The following is a 21,225-nucleotide window of genomic DNA, read 5'->3' as shown; positions in this document are numbered from 1 at the left end:
ACCTGTATTTTTTTTAACTCTGTGCGTTACACGACGGCTTTCATATGTATCCGGAATATGCAAGATGAATCATCCACATATCTTTTGCGACTTCATTATCTGAGACGTGAAACGCATGGAAAAGCTGCCTGAAGACAATCAATGCAGTCCTGTGCGCACACACATAAGAGACACGAACGTGCTGGTGGATTGTGTGTTTACAGCAGTTTGACTGATTAATATGAATTTGTAGCTAAATCGTTTACCCACAAACGTAGCATTTCACATTGTTTACATCGTTGCTACAGCATATCGTTAACGCTAGACACTGTATATGTTATGAAAATTTTTTTTTTTTTGGTCTTTTTGCCTTTATTAGATAGGACAGTATTTAGACAGGAAGCGAAGTTGGAGAGAGAGAAGGGGGTAGGGTAGGGAAATGTCCTCAAGCCGGGATTCGAACGCCCTGATGTGCTATTGCACCATATGTCGACGCACTAACCACTAGGCTATTGCGCCGACATGTCATGATCAATTTTAACAAATATAAACACTTACAGGTTGTAGCTTACAGCTTCTGCTTTGAGGAGATTTTAGCCGAATCCAGCACTGAACTGGGAGAGATTCTGGAAGCTGTTTTGTCAAATCATGCTTGCTGTGTATTTTATAATTCTCTGGAACATAATTAATATTGAACTGTGAGCACTTCTGTCTTTGTGTCGTGTCCTTTGGAAGCCCAAATACAAAAACAGACGAAGCTCTGTGGAAACTGCAGTGTTTAGACGCATTTTTAGCTTCATCTCTACTATAACGTTACATCGCCTCTGGCCACGGCTCTTACCTGCGCAGTTTGTATGCGCAGTAAACGAACTTGTGTTCTCACAGGGGGCGGAAGTATTCTTTGTAGTCCCCAAAATCCATTCATTGTAGGCTTTGCTAAGCTAACTCTGTAAAAACCAAGGTCTCCCATTGCATTGAACTTACAACTTTTTACATTCAGAGATGCTGTTTATGTTCACACAGCTACATTACACATCAGCTAAAGTTTAAAATATGATATCATAGTGGACCACCCCTTTAAAAAACAAAAAACATTTGGTTTACAGTTACATTAGGAAAGTTTGATCAGCAAAACAAGTGAGTATACCAAGCGTCTACGCAATTATCGATCCTCAGAAGTCGTAATACCCAAGTAAACTATGGCTTTTTTGTGAATGTAGATGCAAATAGACCATTTTTCCAGATTCAATTTCGTAAAATCTCATACTTTTTAATATCATATACAGAATTGACATGAACCACTAAAAATGTTAATCGTACAATCGCAGGTCTTCAGCCTGAAATAGAATAAATATAAGAACTCTTGCATTAGTAAATGCTAATACGCGTGTGTTAACTGCAACAGTGATGCGACTATCAAAGTGTATAAGAAAACTAGTCTATATTCACATCAGATTTCCATATAGTAGTCACCTCAACATCGCTAGTCATGTTAGTGCTAAACATTTTGACCACATTGTTATTCCACCCCAATACGTACACATGTAAAATACAGCATTCTAACATATTCCTCTAAGAAAAAAAAAGCAGAGAATAGTCTGTTATTGCAGAGATGTACAGTTGATCGCGTCTCCAGATTTTGGGAAATGCCCTGCCGTGGTGAATCCCGGAGAAGTGAGAGGTCATCGGTTACCACGGCAACAGTGCCTACATTCACAGTCACAATAATGCTCAGTGTTCCAAACAGAATCCCTCTGTATGATGTCATGATGATGTCATCCTGTTTAAACAGCTCCATCCTTGAATATCTGTTGTATATCCCATCTGATATTTGTAGCTTTGATCTGCTTTCACTCTGAAGAAGAAGAAGAAGAAAACTGTTGGTGTTTATTATCCAACATGAGCAATCTTGACATTTACATTTGGTTTGAGTTTCAGCAGACGGCGCTGATTGAAAGACTTGTGTAATAAAGAGTGTGCCTGTCTTCTCTGAAGAGCTTTAATTAAGTTATTAGGAAGAAGGTGACTGGTCACACACACACACACACGCACACACACACACATACACACACAACACAGACTTTTTGCAGACGGGACTCTTATCAGAAAATCTGCACAACATGCACCTGCTGTTCACAAACACTCACAATAAAATAAGCTGACGGTCTGTTCTATGTTGTTTTATCTGAAAGTCTGCAATAAACATCTGTTGACTAGCACAGAAAATGAGGGCATCAATCAGCAATATGGAAAAAACACACAATAAATGCATGATAAATGGAAGAGTTTTGCTGCTATATTAATTGGGGAAGTATTGAAGTCACTGAAGATGACTTTAAACATTAGCAAAATGCTAAATTGCTGACAAAATGTCAAGCCAAATAGCCCTAAACTATAACTGATAAATGTGTTAGCAACATATTAAAAGTTAGCAACGTGTTATGCTAATTTGTGTTAGCATGTCATTAACATGTTAAATCACATTAACCATGCCCTAAAACATGTTAGCAGCATGCTAAATCTTCAAACACACACATGTTAGTTCATGCTAGTAATGTTAAATCTACATTGTGTACTACAAATATGGTATAGTAAGTGTTTCTTTTTCAGAAAAAGACAACGCTGCATTAATATGCAAACCACGTTTGTACACGTGTCTTTGATTTGAAATCTAGTTGCTAGATTAAATACAGGTCATGCTACAATGAAGTGTGACCATAAACATGCTAAACATTATTTATGAGACTTTAGAATACTGAATGTGACGCACTATTAGCAAAATAATAATTTGTCAACAAAATGCTAAGCAAAATAGCACAACATTAAAATGTTTAAGCAACCTAAGGTTAGCAACATGTCAGCAATGTCAATGTTAACTTGATAAAACACGTACTAAAGTACTAAAACCAAGTACTAAAACATGCTAATGAAATACTAATTAATCATAGCATCGTATTAAAAGTTAAAACATCATTAAAAACATTATAAAACATTTTAGCATAATGTTAAAACAAGATGGTCATTCGTGTTAACAATGACATAGTAAAACATGTTAGCCATGTAATAATGCGAAATGTTAATTATAGCAACATATGAAGAGCTAGCAATATATTAAAACAACATGCTCATTCATGTTAACAATAGCATAGTGTTAAAATGAACATAGTAAAGCAAGCTAAAGAAATGCTAATTAATTTTAGCAGCACATTAAAAGTTAGCAACATGTTAGAACAATATGCTCATTCGTGTTAACAATAACATTGTGTTTACATAAACCTAGTAAAACATGTTAGCCATGTGTGTTAATTCCACTGTGGCGACCCCAGATTAATAAAGGGACTAAGCCGAAAAGAAAATGAATGAATGTTAGCCATGTACTAAAACATGCTTGCAAAAATGCTAATTTATTATAGCAACGTACAAAAAGTTAGCAACAGGTTACAACATGTTAGCAAAATGTTAAAAAAACATGCTCATTCATGTACACAATAGCATAGTGCTAACATTATCATATAGTAAAACACGTGAGCCATGTGCTAAAGAAATGCTAATTAATTTTAGCAGCACATTAACAGTTGGCAACATGTCAAAACATGTTAGCAATGTGTTAACAATAGCATAGTTTTACATTAACATTGTAAAACATGTTAGCCATGTTCTAAAACATGCTAGCTTGAAACAAGTCTCCTGGCCTGGGTTCTGTAATTTCCAACACTAACAAAATGCTAATTCATTATAGCAACATACTAAAAGGTAGCAATTTGTTGAAACATCTTGACAAAATGTTAAAACAACATGTTCATTCATGTTAACAATAGCATAGTGTTAGCATTAACTTATAGTAAAACATGTGAGCAATCTACCAGAACATGCTAAAGAAATGCTAATTAATTATAGCAGCATATTAAAAGTTAGCAACATGTTAGCAATATGTTCAAACAAATGCTTATTTATGTTAACAATAACATAGTAACACATTATAGCCATGTACTTAAACGTGATAGCAAAATGCTAAATAATTATAGCTGCATATTATAAGTTCGCAACATGTTTTAACATGTTAGCAATATGCTTAATCATGTTAACAATAGCATAGTGTTAACAATAACGTATAGTAAAACATGTTAGCCATATACTAAATATGCTAGCAAAATGCCAATTCATTATAGAAACAAACTAAAAGCTAGCAACATTTTAAAACATGTTAGCAGTATGTTAAAACAACATGGTTATTGGTGTTAAGAATAGCATAATGCTAACATTAACAGTAAAACATGTTAGCTATGTATTAAAACATGCTAGCAAAATGCTTATTCATGAGAGCAGCATATTAAAAGTTAGCAACATGTTAAAACAAAATGCTCATTCATGTTAACAATAACAAAGTGTTAACATTAACATAGTAAAACATGTTAGCTATGTACTAAAACATGCTAAAGAAATGCTAATTCATTATAGCGACATGCTAAACAAGATTTTTTTCATTACAGAATGTTGTAAATGCTGTTTTTTGGACACAATAATAGTTTTACTTTGTAAGATGTATAACGAGACATATATTCATTTAGTTTGGCCTGTTTGTGTGTGTTTTTTACTCACAACGTGCCACTGATTTTACCATGGATTTTACTACGATTTCAGCTCCAAATGATCTTTAATGCGCTGCTAAAGAAAAAAAAAAGTCACCTACATCTTAGATGACCTGATGGTGGGTAAATGAACAGCAAATCAGATTTTTTTTGTGCGCCGTCTTTTTAAGAACACTGATAAATGCGCTGATTTGCTTTTATAGACACTCCGAGACCCTTCAGATCCGTTTTTTTTTCACGGTAATGATGTGATCCAGCGTGAAGTCTCTCTCTCTGGAGTCGTGCGGTAATGTTGTGCTGTGTAATCTAAATGTAATACCGCAGTCTGTTGCTCTGGCAAACACAGGGTTATTATGGGTAATCAGTCAAGCCATTACAGCCCTTCATCACGACCGCATTGTCGTGAGATTTTTTTTTATCATCCTTTTTTCTCGAACACGCATTATAACCTGAAGGGTAATTTGCACATATTAGTTGTTATACGCTGTTGTCTGTTAATGTATATGGCTGAATAATGGCATATAGAGAAGCCAATGTCTTTTCAGAGAAATAATGACTTTATTTGCACTCTATTCATCAGAGCAGAGCTTCTGAAGACTGGGATTATACAGCGGTTGATTAGGGATGTCGACCTTTCCACCAGGAAACATTTATACTATTTAAATCAAGTTAAATCGAAAGATAATAGATACTTATATATATATATATATATATATATATATATATATATATATATATATATATATATATATATATATATATATATATATGTATATATATATATATAAAAATAATAGATATTAATTACAATAGTAAGATTACAATGTATATCATAAACTCTATTTATTTATTTATTGACAAAATGTACAAATTTATATAAGTAAAATATCTAAATATGTAACAATTGTACGTAGTAAGTGAATATAAACGGTTGAAGTCAGAATAATTAGTCCCCCTGTTTATATTTTTCCCCAATTTTTGTTTACAGAGAGATGTTTTTCAACACATTTCTAAACATAATAGTTGTAATAACTCATTTCTAATAACTGATTTAATTTATCTTTGTCATGATGACAGTATATAATAGTTTACTAGATATTTTTCAGGACACTTCTATACAGCTTAAAGTGACATTTAAAAACTTAACTAGGTTAATTAGGTTAACTAGGCTGGTTAGGGTAATTAGGCAAGTTATTGTATAACCATAGTGGGCTAATAATTTTGACCTTAAAATGTTTTATTCTAGCTGAAATAAAACAAATAAGACTTTCCCCAGAAGAAAAAAAATATTATCAGACATACTGTGAAAATTACCTTGCTCTGTTCAACATAATTTGGGAAATATTAAAATAAGAAAAAAAATCCAAGGAGGGCTAATAATTCTGATTTTAATATTTATTTATTTATACAACAGTTCTGTCTGGTTCTTGAATCTGATTGGCTAATACCCGTGAGATATTTTGCTGGTAACAGCACACAAAGGCCTCTTCACCTTTGTGTATTACTCCGCCCATATATAAGCAGAGAGACACCACAGTTTGACAAATATTCCTGCTGTTAGGCAACATAATGAGGCTAATTTAGTCGAGAATGCAGTTTTTACGAATGCAACTATGCAGTTTATTTATATATATATTTATTTATATATTTATTTATATATATATATATATATTTATTTATATATATATTTATGTGTGTGTGTGTGTATATATATATATATATATATATATATATATATATATAAATAATATAAAGTGCATATATAATCTAAAGTTATATATACTTACGCATATTTTTACTTACTAATTGCATAATATATAATTTTTTGTGTGTTGTGCTATAATTGATATGAATGATATATATAAATATTAATTTATATATATATAAATATTTATATATATTAATTATATATATAATTAATTTATATATACACACACACATACATACATATATATAAGAAAACTTTTACAAGAAAACTGTAAAACTTCTAAATCAAAATTTTTCTAGCCCCTTCTATGCACCATCCCTCCCATCTTCCACCCCACATTTTCTGAGGCCTTCAGTAAGTACACAAAGATGAATCAAAACACAGATAAATAAATAATAAGCAAATTAAAAAAATTATAAACTAAATAATAAATAAGTAAAAAAATAAAAAGTATAATAAATATTTGGGTAAATATGAAAGAAGAAAAGGTAAAGTAAATACTAAAAGTCTCTCTTTCTCCCTTTTGAAATTCTAGTCAGCAGGTCCTGAAATGTTAAGGTTCTCAATGACGGACAGTATGGGACTTTGTTAAAGGAATTCAGTGATCCTTTAAAACCATATATCAGTTTCTCAAGATAGATGCAATGTAGAACCTCTTTAATCCAGTGTTCAGATGATAGAGGGGACACATGTTTCCATTTGAGGAGAATTGCGCGCCTGGTGAATATATTTTTATATACACATTTGTAGTAAAATATGAAAACATTTTTGGCATTATGTTTGGCACTTGTCATTATGTATTACCTTTTTGTGTGTATATTTTGGAATATGCTATAATTCAATAAAATAACATTTGTTACAAAAATAAAGTAATACATAATGACAAGTGCCAGACATAATACCAAAAATTAACAACCAATTTATAATATTATAATACCAAATTATAATACCAACCAATTTCATATTTTACTAAAAATGTGTAGTGTGTGTGTCTATATATATATATATATATATATATATATATATATATATATATATATATATATATATATATATATATATATATATATATATATATATATATATACTATTAATATTAAATAATGTATTCAATTGTATAATAACTATAATATTAAATAATTTATTCAATTATAGCACAACACACAAAAAAGTTATATATTATGTAATTATTAAGTAAAAATGGGTATATATATATATATATATATATATATATATATATATATATATATATATATATTTTAGATTCAACTTTAAATAATATCATTAAAATATTGAATTATTATAATTATGACACTTAGCTTATTATATAACCATTTAGGCTGATAAAAAAGCACAAAAAAACAAAAACAAACACAGCGTACACCATCCGTGCTGCTCTTTTGTTATTAATCTGTGCATGTGTAGTTCACCTTTGCGTGTTGATTTGGACTGACTGGCAGCGACTGCAGTCAGATCAGCAGGAAGACCCACATACACTCCACCGTAGTTCCTGCTCAAAACACATTCAGCTCCTCGTTATCATCATTTTCACTGTCCACATGCACATCATTATCATATTCATAATTATACAGCTCTGGCTAACCTCCGCTTCTCGTCGTCCGGCGACGGCTCTTCCGTCCTGCAGAAAGACAAGATGAAGAGTGTCTCTGATTGACACAAGTCCCTCAAATAACAGTTTATGCTCTTTTTTTGTGTATTTCTTTCTTTTTTTTTACTCTACTGATTTATTTTCATGGTCAAAATTTCCTATAATATTTTTTTCCTCTGGAGAAAGTCTTATTTGTTTTATTTCAGCTGAAATAAAAGCAGTTTTAATTTTTTAAAAACCATTTTAAGGTCAATATTATAGTAATATTTATTTTCAATTGTCTACAGAACAAAACACTGTTATACAACGACTTGCCTAATTACCCTAACCTGCCTAATTAACCTATTAAGCCTTTAAATGTCACTTTAAACTGAATACTAGTATCTATCTCGTAAAAAAAATATGCTGAAGTGTGTGACAGCGTGTTATTTGAGTGTGGAAAATCATTGAATGTTCCACACTGAGCATGTATTCAGCTCCACTCTTTCATGATGGCCAACAGAAGTCTAGATCTGCATAAATAAACACACTCAGGCGTTTTTCCGGTGCGGGTCGCCTGTCATCTGCTTCTGCTGAGGGGGGAGATGGTTTTTGATTGGCTAGTTTTTGTGTGGGCCCTCGGGGGCTCATCGAGACCACAGAGGCTGCAGAGTGCTTTGCTGGATTAGGGCGATTGATTGAGTCATGTGTTCGTGCATGTGAGTGTGTGTGACATATCAGGACACAAACATGTATAGAGTGACATGGGTATGACCAGGGATGTATAAAGTACTAGAAACCCAGACTTAAGTAAAAGTACAAGTGCTGTATCAAAAAGTGACTTGAGTTGGAGTTGAAGTGCTCTTTAAGCACCATACTTAAGTGGAAGTACTAAAGTATTCAACATTTTTTGTACTTAAATATTGCAAGTAGTTTATTTCAAAATGTTCTACTCGAGTGCTGAAAGTAAATAGACAAGTATTGTGTAATGTAGTTATTAAAGAAAGCAGTCAAAAGACATCATATTGTTTTGTTTGTTTTAAACATCTTTTTTGGGCACGTGATTAAGCAGAACGAAAAGAAACATGGCTTACGATACTGTTTTTCTCTCACGCTTAAACCACAGATCTGACAGATTATAACAGCTTTAACACACACCTTTCAAAGTTGTGTTTCACAAAAACACTCCGTAATCCACTCAAAGCGCTATTGAAACCCATTTTCGGGTCGCAAATTATCAGTTGTAAACAGAAGTTCTTAACATTCTACCAGAAGACGCTGGTCACTGTGGCACCCTCCATGCAGCAGCCAAGAAAAAGGTTTATAATTGTAACAAGTGTGAATCTACACTGCTCTCACAGTTTGGTTCGGTTACGATTATTATGTCATCGATTTGGTCCAATTCGATATCTCGATGCTCGATTTTTTTTTATATTTTTATTAAAATCTATAAATATGTTCATATTTATATATTATTTGTAATACAATTTTGTTCTTTAATACAGCAGTAAGATATATGAACTGTACCTTTAATTTGACCTGCTCAAAGAAAACTGAATGTATCAAACAAAACACCAACACATGCACAGAAGACAGCATGAGCATTTACAGCAAATAAACTAATGTCAATATTATCCCGCTTGCTTTTTGAGCGCTGACAGGCGAGGTCTTACACCCCTATGATTGGTTACTGTCTTCACCTGCTCAACAGAAAGGGCTGCGTTTAGCTTTAGAAATAAAAGCGCTGTTCACCGATGGCGGGAAGAACAGCTTCGGTTACAGTCTGTATGCGCATAATACTCGGTTATCACAGGTAATCCATAATAGACACAGTGGAGAAAACTCGCACCTCAGGCACGCTTGTGTCAGGATCCACAAGTATCGCTTTAAAAGCCGAGAGGAGAGGAAAAGTTACCTCACAAACAGGCCAGCGGGTCAAATGTCCAAAGTGAGAGAGAGAGAGAGGTAATGATGGAGTTTTACAGCATTTCTCCGTAGCGTTATTTACTGGACCTCACCTCCTTCGCCATAGAATTCTACTGCGACATTGCGCTTAGGAGATAAATGACGTCAGTACGTAATAACCGCTTATGATCTATTACTGAATCGATATCAATAATTTTGACACCCCTAGTAACGAGTAACAATGCAGCACATAAAAAATCTATCCGAGTAAATAGATCGATTAAACTCATCGAAAATATGTACTGAAGTAAAAGTGGAAGTAGGAGAAAAAAATACTTCAGTAGAGTACAGATACAGCCTTTTAGTACTTAAGTACAGTAGTGAATTAGTTCTACTTAGTTACTATACATCTCTGTGTATAGGTTTTACAAGAAGAAGGTGACTTATTATTTTTCAACAGGCTTATAAATAATAGAGAATGAGTTTTTTTTTTCAGAAAGTAAAAATGCACAGTGTCTCACAGTATGAGATTTGGGTTTAGGGGCTGGGTTGGTGCACTTGTAAGATTTTTTTACCTTTGCTGCTTGTCTAAATTATGTTTAAGTTTGTTTAAACTTATTTAAAGTCTGCTTGAACAGGAAGCTGCAACCATTTTTTCCTTGTATTGTGACGCAGTTCCTAGAGAAACTGAATATTAAATGAGAAAGTGGGCGGGGCTTGTTTTTTCTGCTGCGAGCTGATTGGATGTAGTAAAGTAGACATTTCATTCATAAAGGTCTGGAAAGGGGGTTGGGAGAGTTATTACAATCTAACAGACTCCTCCTCCTCACCATTTCTGCTTGTTGTTAAAACTGTCAGTTGGAGGGGCGTGGTTAAGTATGTTAGCCATGCCCAAAAACCTCAGACAGATCTAATCAGGGAATTTAATTGAAAACAAACAGTGCATTTTCAGATTAAAGATAACAAGGCGAAACATTGTTTTTTTTCTTAGTGGCATGCACAGATATAAGTGTTCACCACAAAACTAGCAGTGTGAGCGAACAAAATCAATACGGTTAGTTTTGATTTCATTTCACTTGTACTTTAAAATGAGTTGAAAACACAATTCATAAGTTTTTTTGGGGACAACTTTATTGTTTATGTTCAATCCAATTAAATTTGTAATAACGATTACTTAATCGATTTGTGTTTAGGTACAATATGAAGAATTTGTGAAACCAAGCATTTTTACAGTGTGTATGGTGAAAGTAAACAAAAGTACAGTGTGAAAACAATGGAAACCTATGAAATGTCCTCACAAATTACAAAAACAAGCCGTGTGTGTCGATGTTTGCATTTGTTTGTTAGTTTTTTGTGTGTTTGTGCTTGCGAGTTTGTGTGTTGTTTTTGCATGTTAGTGCATGTGTTTGTATTTCACTCATTATTTTTCATTATTTTTATTATTATTTTACTGTGTATGTGTTTGTGCAAGACTGTCTGAGTATATATGTATATGTGTGTGTGTGTGTGTGTATAAATAAATAAATAAATAAGTAAATATATATATATATATATATATATATATATATATATATATATATATATATATATATATATATATATATATATATATTTCGGTGAGTGTGTGGATGTGTATTTGTGTGTAAGAGATTGTGTCTGTGTGCGAGCATATGTAAATGTGTGTGTGCTGTATATGTGTGTATATGTTTGTGTTTTTACATGCTTATTAATAATAATAATGTAAATTTGATAATTATGAGTATTCAATTATGATTATTAATTATGATTATTTCTAATTGGATAAATGTGTGAGTGTGTACTGTATGTGTTTGTGTGTGTGTTTATTAGTATGTTAACAATTTTTATTAATTTCTAATAATTATGTAAATGTAATAATTATGATTATTTAATAATGTTTAATTAATTAATTTTAATCATTATCCACTTCTAATGATTATGTAAATGTGATATTTATAATTATTTTATTATGATTATAATTTATTTATTAATTATGATTAATTGCTAATAATTATGTAAATGTGATAATTATGGTAATTTATTAATATTAATAATTAATTGTTATTACTTATGATTACAATTAATTATAATTAATTTATAATAATTATGTAACTGTAATAATTATGATTGTTTAATTATGATTAATAATAAATTATTATTAAATATTATTATCAATTATGATTCATTTATAATAATTACGTAACTATAATAATTATGATTGTTTAATTATAATCAATAATAAATTATTATTAAATGTTATTATTCATTATGATTCATTCCTAATTATTATGTAAATGTAATAATTATGATTATTTAATTGTGATCAATAATTAATTGTTATGATTATTATTAATTTTGATTAATTTCTATAATTATGTAACTGTAATAATTATTTAATTATTATTAATAATTAATTATTATTAATAATTAATTATTATTAAATATTATTATAATTATGATTAATTTCTGATGATTATGTAAATCTGATAATTGTAATTATTTAATTATGAATAATAATAATTGGTATTAATTATGATTATTATTACAATTTTTTAACAATTATGTAAATGTGAATGGGTACTGTATGTGTTTGTTTGTGTATGTATGTGTTTGTGTATGTGAATATGTTTGTGTAATAATAACTATTTCTAAAAAAATTTCATGGTAATTATGATTAAGTTCTGTCGGTCAGAGGGGGACAGGCAGTCGTGACATTCATTCTCATATTGCTGGAGATGGTGTGTTTGGATATGTTATAAATTAAATTACTCACACATCTTTGGCCACCTCTGCAGGACCTGGAAAAGAAAAAAAAAGAGGTTTAAGTCCACATTAAACACCACAGTGGTTTTATGATGTATTTTTTGGTCTAAACTTGTGCTTCATTGGTTATCAGCCCACTTTTATTGGTTATTTTATTGGTTACCCACAAGCACTTATTTCTCGGTTCTCAAAAATGTATCTCTGGGAACATTTTCCCAGTGTGCCTGTGTTGCGTTTATATATTGCTACTCCCTGTTGATTTGAAGTGCTTTATTTATCCTCCCTTATAAGTCACTTTGGATAAAAGCATCTGCGCAATGTAATCACGGTAAGTTAACTTTAGAAAAGCTTTTACTGCAAAACTGTAGAATAGGGAGTCCAGAGAGAAATCAACCATATAGACTCACATTTTTTCTCTCGCTGCTGATTGTCGAGGTCACAGGAGTAATGTTTGCAGGAGTTTTATTCAGTCTGCAGTTCAGTTCTTTGCTCACAAATGTTCATTTGTGCAGTGTCTCTTTATTCACCCTTTAAGACAGAAAGCACAGTAGCGATTCTCAATATCTGGCTTTTCTCTTACACAGTCTCAGTGCCTGGAGCCATCACTCCACTCACTAAACTCTGTTTAGGCTCTTTGTTTTTCGAGGATTCAGTCCTTGCAGAGTAAATGTGGAACTTGAACAATCTGGGTGTTTTTTTTTTTTGTTTGTTTGTTTGTTTTGTTTTTGTTCTGATTTGAGAATCCATGTCAGTTTTATCTAGTCAGGAAATGTATCCAGGCAACCTGGTTATGTGTTGTTTTTGATATACAGACAATTTTAATATCTCAGTTGTGGACTTCTCATTTTGAAACGGCAGCATATGTTTATAAAAAACTGGCTGTTCATTTAATCACTCTCAGGTCATCCAAGATGTACACTGTTAAAAATGCTGGGTTCCACACAATTACATCATGTTGTCCCAACACAAATCGATTGAGTTAACGTAGTAGTTTTTACAAACTGAACATAAAACAATTCCCCAACAAACAAAAAAACAAAAAACAACACAAAATAATTGTGTTGATTCAACTCATTTTAAACAAGTAATTTAAACAAGCAGCAAAAGTCACGTTTTGAGTGTAGGGGACTTTTTCTTTATTTTCTTTATTTCAGATTTATAGCTCAAATTAAGGTCCTTGTTATTTATAAAGTCAATAGCTATGTTTGCATCCACCTAATTTAATGAGCATTTTGGGTTATCGCATTAAAAAAATGCTTGATGGAATGCCAAAATGTGCCTAAATTTTGAAAATGTGCATAAAAAAGTTGGCTGATAAATGCTGATTTTTAATATTATTGTTTATATCGGCACAATAATAGAATTAGTTATCGGCCGATATATGCAGATTTTTTATATTATTGTTTAAAACAGCCTAATAAGAGAATCAGTTATCGGTCAATATATACAGATTTTTAATATTATTCTTTATAACAGCCCAATAAAAGAATTAGTTATCAGTCAATATTTGCTGATTTTTATTATTATTGTTTATGTCATCCCATTAAGAAAATTAGTTATCGGTCGATATATGCTGATTTTTAATAATATTGTTTATATCGGCCCATTAAGAGAATAAGTTATCAGCCAACATATGCGGATTTGTAATACAATTGTTTAAAACGGCCCAATGAGAAAATTAGTTATCGGCCGATATATGCTGATTTTTTATATTATTGTTAATATCGGAGCAATAAGATAATTAGTTATCTGCGGATATATGCTGATTTTTAATATTATGGATTACATCAGCCCAATAGGACAGTTAGTTATCAGGCTATTTACATGCTGATTTTTAAAATTATTGTTTATGTTTTCCCATTAAGAGAATTAGTCTTCGGACGATACATATGCTGATTTTTAATACTATTGTTTATATCGGCCCAATAAGAGAATTAGTTATCGGCCGATATATGCTGATTTTTATTATAATTGTTTATATCCGCCCAATAGGAGAATTAGTTATGGCCTGATTTATGCAGATTTTTTTATATTATTGTTTATTTCGGCCCAATAAGAGAAATAGTTATCGGCCGATATATGCAGATTTTTATTATAATTGTTTATATCGGCCCAGTAGGAGAATTAGTTATCATTTGATATATGCAGATTTTTTATATTATTGTTTATTTTGGCCCAATAAGAGAATTAGTTATCAGTCGATATATGCTAAATTTTACTATTATTGATTATTTCGGCCAATATATGCTGATTTTCAATATTATTGACTATATCGGCTCAATAAGAGAATTAGTTATCGGCCAATATATGCAGATTTTTTGTATTATCGTTTATATCGGCCCAATAAGAAAATTAGTTATCGGCCGATAAATGCTGATTTTTTAAATTATTGACTATAACAGCCCAATAAGAAAATTAGTTATCAGCCGATATATGCAGATTTTTTCTATTATCGTTTATATCAGCCTAAAAAGAGAATTAAGTATATATATATAAATGTTTGTTTTTTAATGTTAAAATGATAAGAGGATTAATTATTAACCGACAAATGCCTGTTATGGATTATTACCGCTGGTTGATCAACTTAAGATGAACTCAGTGTCATGAGTGGTTCAGTTGAAAGCTCAAGTCATTAACAATTCCAGCATACTTCCTGCACAAACGTAACACATTTGCATAATGCAAAATCTGCAATCTTCACTGAAAGCCCGCACAAACATCTATTTTGACCCTCAAACAATGTTATAGATGAGGCCTGGAACAGTTCGATTTTTCGGGAGTCTTCTTTCCAAAAACACTTTCAAAGGATGAGGACTCAAACTGATACAGTAAAACAGATGTGATCAGTACTGTTGTGTTTACAAGTAAAGAAATATTCAGAAATGCTAATGATCATTTGGTTTCCGACCAATCATAACAGTAGTGCCTCTAACCAATCAGTGAAGTGCAGACTCTGAAAGGCGGAGTTTTCTGACTCTGAGAAAAGAGCTGACACTACAGTTTATGCAATGGGAAAATGAACATGTTTTTTGGCCTTAAATAGGTCTAAATCCTATTTTGGGAAAATCCAAAAAAAAAACAGCGGTCTTGAAAACAGCATATGAAACTACAATCTCCAAATGAGCATTATCTGAGCATTAAAATGTGCTTTTTGTGGGTCGAGTTCCTCTGTTTGGGTATTTAGATGTTGCCACTTTGACACCTCGCCTGTCAATCATTCATCACTTTCTCTCTCACACTCAAGGCTAATTCTATTTTTAACCCAACTTCACGTTGTTTAGCTTGTTTCTGCATCGCAATGAGAAGCCAGTGATGCATTATGGAATCAGATTCACTTTTTTCGAAATCTATGCGCATTTAAATCCATTTGCCGGCTTCTATGGCGATGGCTGAATCATCTCCAGCTGTTCTCACATCTGATATCTGACGTCCATCAGTCTTGTTTATGGACAATTATTACTCAAATATCGCTTGTTATTAACTCAAGTATAATTCAGTTAAGCATGAAGTTGGTTTCTTCTGAAATAGAGACACAAATTACATACTGTACACTCAAAAAAACACTCATTTTTTCTTGGTTTCCCAAAGATCTTTCAAGTAAAGGTAAAAAAATTATGTTAAAGACATTTAAAAAATTTATATATATTATTTATTATTTTTTTCATTCTGCTGAAACAAGAACATTTTTAAAATTCGTACTTGAAAGTTCGCATAACATTGAGATTACACATGAGAAAAATTGCAGAATGTCCTTTAGTTTATTATACCTGAATGTTCTTACAACATCGATAAAAATCAGAGAACATCATTCAAAAGAATGTTGTTATGAAATCATTTTTTTAGAGAAAACATTGTAAGAACATTTTCAGAATGTCCTCATTAGCCGCTGTTCAACTTGAACGTCCTCATAAATATTGACAGAATGTTCTTATAAACAGTACCCTCAAAATCTTTTATGTTTGCTGAATGTTAAATCTAAATCCTCTACATAAAACATATGCTGGATAAGTTGGCGGTTCATTCTGCTGTGGTGACCCCAGATTAATAAAGGGACTAAGACGAAAAGAAAATTAATAAATGTTCAAAGAATGCTATATTTTAAGTTGGCTACAAATTAAGGTTAGAATGATGCGCTAACATTCACTATGACCTTTTAAAAAAAACATCTGTTCACGCTTTTAGAACATACATTTGCTGACTGGGAATCAACCTAAATTTTACGAATGTGCACAGTCGATATTCAAGATTTCTGAGTTTAGATCTGAGAGGACTCTCTAGTAAGGGAAAGCGATTAGTCGATTCTTCTTATTCTGCATATAAATTTGAGGGAAAATATTCTGAGAACATTTTTGCAATGTCTTTATAAACATTCTTATAGCATTAAGATAACTTATTCTGAGATGGACATGTCTGGAATGTCCATAAGATGTTTGTACTGTACTTCTCTTTAGGAGACAACATTCAAATAATCACATATTCCGAGCATCTTTAAGTGTTACTACTTGATGAATGATCTCATAACATCTTGAGAAAATCATCATTTCTGAACGTTGCATTTATAATGAGTGAAAATCTCCTGGCTCAACAGATTCAGGATGTATTTTTGATTTCATGAACGTTTGAAGCACTGAAATATATATATTTTTTATGATGTTGAGAGGAAACATTACAAGAACATTTTCAAAATTCGTACTTGAACATTCGCTTAACATTGATATTACGCATAAGAATTTGTATGAGAGAAAACATTGTAAGAACATTTTCAGAATGTCCTCATTAGCCGCTGTTCTACTTGAACGTCCTCATAAATATTGACAGAATGTTTTTATAAACAGTACGCTCAACATATTTTTATGTTTACTGAATGTTGAATCTAAATCCTCTACATAAAACATATGCTGGATAAGTTGGCAGTTCATTCTGCTGTGGCGACCCCAGATTAAAGGGACTAAGCCGAATAGAAAATAAATTATTGAATGTTCAAAGAATGCTATATTTTAAGTTGGCTACAAAATAAGGTTAGAATGATGCGCTAACATTAACTGTGACCTGTTTAAACAACATGTGTTCACGCTTTTAGAACATATATTTGCTGACTGAGAATCAACCTCAATTTTATAAATGTGCACAGTCGATATTCAAGATCTCTGAGTTTAGATCTAGGAGGAATCTCTAGTAAGGGAAAACGATTAGTCGATTCTTCTTATTCTGCATATAAATTTGAGGGAAAATATTCTGAGATCATTTTTGCAATGTCTGTATAAACATTCTTATAGCATTAAGAGAAATTATTCTGAGATCGACATGTCTGGAATGTACATATGATGTTTGTACTTCTCTTTAGGAGACAACATTCAAATAATCACATATTCCGAGCATCTTTTAGTGTTACTACTTGATGAATGATCTCATAACATCTTGAGAAAATCATCATTTCTGAACGTTGCATTTGTAATGAGTGAAAATCTCTTGGCTTAACAGATTCAGGATGTATTTTTGATTTCATGAACGTTTGAAGCACTGAAATATATATATTTTTCATGATGTTGAGAGAAAACATTACAAGAACATTTTCATAATTCGTACTTGAACGTTTGCTTAACATTGAGATTACGCACAAGAATTTGTATGAGAGAAAACATTGTAAGAACATTTTCAGAATGCCCTTATTAGCCGCTGTTCTACTTGAACGTCCTCATAAATATTGACAGAACGTTTTTATAAACAGTACGCTCAACATATTTTATGTTTGCTGAATGTTGAATCTAAATCCTCTACATAAAACATATGCTGGATAAGTTGGCAGTTCATTCTGCTGTGGCGACCCCAGATTAAAGGGACTAAGCCGAAAAGAAAAGAAATTAATGAATGTTCAAAGAATGCTATATTTTAAGTTGGCTACAAAATAAGGTTAGAATGATGCGCTAACATTAACTGTGACCTGTTAAAACAACATGTGTTCACGCTTTTAGAACATACATTTGCTGACTGGGAATCAACCTCAATTTTACAAATGTGCACAGTCGATATTCAAGATCTCTGAGTTTAGATCTGAGAGGAATCTTTAGTAAGGGAAAACGATTAGTCGATTCTTCTTATTCTGCATATAAATTTGAGGGAAAATATTCTGAGATCATTTTTGCAATGTCTGTATAAACATTCTTATAACATTAAGAGAAATTATTCTGAGATCGACATGTCTGGAATGTACAAATGATGTTTGTACTTCTCTTTAGAAGACAACATTCAAATAATCACATATTCCGAGCATCTTTAAGTATTACTACTTGATGAATGATCTCATAACATCTTGAGAAAATCATCATTTCTGAACGTTGCATTTGTAATGAGTGAAAATCTCTTGGCTCAACAGATTCAGGATGTATTTTTGATTTCATGAACGTTTGAAGCACTGAAATATATATATTTTTCATGATGTTGAGAGGAAACATTACAAGAACATTTTCATAATTCGTACTTGAACGTTCGCTTAACATTGAGATTACGCACAAGAATTTGTATGAGAGAAAACATTGTAAGAACATTTTCAGAATGTCCTCATTAGCTGCTGTTCTACTTGAACGTCCTCATAAATATTGACAGAATGTTTTTATAAACAGTACCCTCAACATATTTTATGTTTGCTGAATGTTGAATCTAAATCCTCTACATAAAACATATGCTGGATAAGTTGGCAGTTCATTCTGCTGTGGCGACCCCAGATTAAAGGGACTAAGCCGAATAGAAAATAAATTATTGAATGTTCAAAGAATGCTATATTTTAAGTTGGCTACAAAATAAGGTCAGAATGATGCGCTAACATTAACTGTGACCTGTTAAAACAACATGTGTTCACGCTTTTAGAACATATATTTGCTGACTGAGAATCAACCTCAATTTTACAAATGTGCACATTCGATATTCAAGATCTCTGAGTTTAGATCTAGGAGGAATCTCTAGTAAGGGAAAACGATTAGTCGATTCTTCTTATTCTGCATATAAATTTGAGGGAAAATATTCTGAGATCATTTTTGCAATGTCTTTATAAACATTCTTATAGCATTAAGAGTAATTATTTTGCGATGGACATGTCTGGAATGTACATATGATGTTTGTACTTCTTTTTAGGAGACAACATTCAAATAATCACATTTTCAGAGCATCTTTAATGGTTAACACCAGAATATTCTCAAAACATCTGAGAAAATCATAATTTCTGAACGTTGCACTAGTAACGAGTGAAAATCTCTTGACTCAACTGATTCAGAATGTCTTTTTGATGTTATTTGTAATATATATAAATATATATATATATATATATATATATATATATATATATATATATATATATATATATATATATATATATTTTTTTTTTTTTTTTTTTTGTCATGATGTTAAGAGGAAACATTCCAAGAACATTTTCAAAATTCGTACTTGAACGATCATATAATTTTGAGATTACGCTTAAGAACAATTTCAGAATTATTTATAATTCTTAATGTTTATATTGTTCTTACAACATCTAAAAAAATCAGAGAACATCATTCAAAGGAATGCTGTTATGTCATTTTTATGAGAGAAAACATTGTGAGAACATTTTTAGAATGTCCTCATTAACCGCTGTTCTACTTGAACGTCCTCATAAATATTGACAGAATGTTCTAAGTAACAGCACGCTCAACATCTTTTATGTTTGCTGAATGATAACCTTCATAATTATGTTCAAAGAATGCAATATTTTAAGTAGGCTACAAAATAAGGTTATGATGATGCGCTAACATTAACTGTGACCTTTAAAAACACAACAAAACAACATCTGTTCACTCTTTTATTACATACATTTGCTGACTTGGAATTAACCTCAATTTTACAAATGTGTACAGTCGATATTCAAGATCTCTGAGAAGAATATCTAGTTAGAGAAAAATGATTAGCCGATTCTTCTCCCGAAAGCGCTCCTGTCAACGCCGAGTCTGAGAGAAACAATTTCCATGCTAAACAGATCTCATTTGATTCGTCTTCATTTTCTCCTGCTCTCTCCTCATTAAGTCTACAAGCGCAGATCTGACCTGAATACGTATCAGACGCGAGGGACGGAATCTCCATGACTGATTTATTAGGCGTCAGATCCTTCACCTCCACATTCCTCCACATCCTTCCTCCTGCTATAATAAACGAGACTTTTTAATAGCCGAAATCGAATGTCTGAAGACAAACCGAGCGCTAAATCTGGTGTCTGACTTCACCCGCGCACTCTTCCATTGATAAAGAGCGGCGCGCGTGTCAGTGACTCGTGCACACGCTCCCGCTCACTTACCTCCGGCTGTCGTGCTCGTGGCGGAGGAATTTCCACATCCCATTTTGGCATGAACGCAGTTTTTCGGTGTCTGCTGGAGAGGACGAATGAGGGGAGGACGACTATGATGTGATTCACGAGCTCCCTCTATCATTCTGTAGAGAGAGAGAGAGAGAGAGAGAGAGAGATGCTCGAGCCTCACATGACCGCCGCGCTTTTCCTCCACCCTGACAGGCTGCTGTGGAAACGGGGCGGAGGTGTGATTGGACTTTAGTTTAAGTTCGTGTATAATCAAAATGTACTATGTTTATTTTAGTTGCGCACATTGTCGATCTCTTTGTGAACAATAAACCCGTGCAAGTTAGTCCACTGAAAA

At 32.1% G+C, this 21,225-nt stretch overlaps 2 protein-coding genes across 4 annotated transcripts in view; one reads left to right on the top strand and one right to left on the bottom strand.

Annotated features, from left to right (window-relative positions):
* LOC147830765 (uncharacterized) overlaps nucleotides 1-21,225 on the top strand; it is an 80,749-nt gene that overhangs the window by 57,771 nt on the left and 1,753 nt on the right. The window lies entirely within an intron of this gene.
* Nucleotides 1,229-21,004, bottom strand: c25h12orf75 (chromosome 25 C12orf75 homolog). Its single transcript, NM_001302783.1, is given in 5 exon segments — nucleotides 1,229-1,834; nucleotides 7,707-7,786; nucleotides 7,880-7,915; nucleotides 12,561-12,585; nucleotides 20,871-21,004. Coding segments are annotated over 5 exon segments (189 nt in total). The 5' UTR covers nucleotides 20,914-21,004; the 3' UTR covers nucleotides 1,229-1,829.

The sequence above is a fragment of the Danio rerio genome, chromosome 25 (genome assembly GCF_052040795.2).
Source record: "Danio rerio strain M-AB ecotype USA chromosome 25, GRCz13ab, whole genome shotgun sequence".
Classification (NCBI taxonomy): Eukaryota; Metazoa; Chordata; class Actinopteri; order Cypriniformes; family Danionidae; genus Danio; species Danio rerio.
This window is presented reverse-complemented; position numbering and strand designations above follow the sequence as displayed.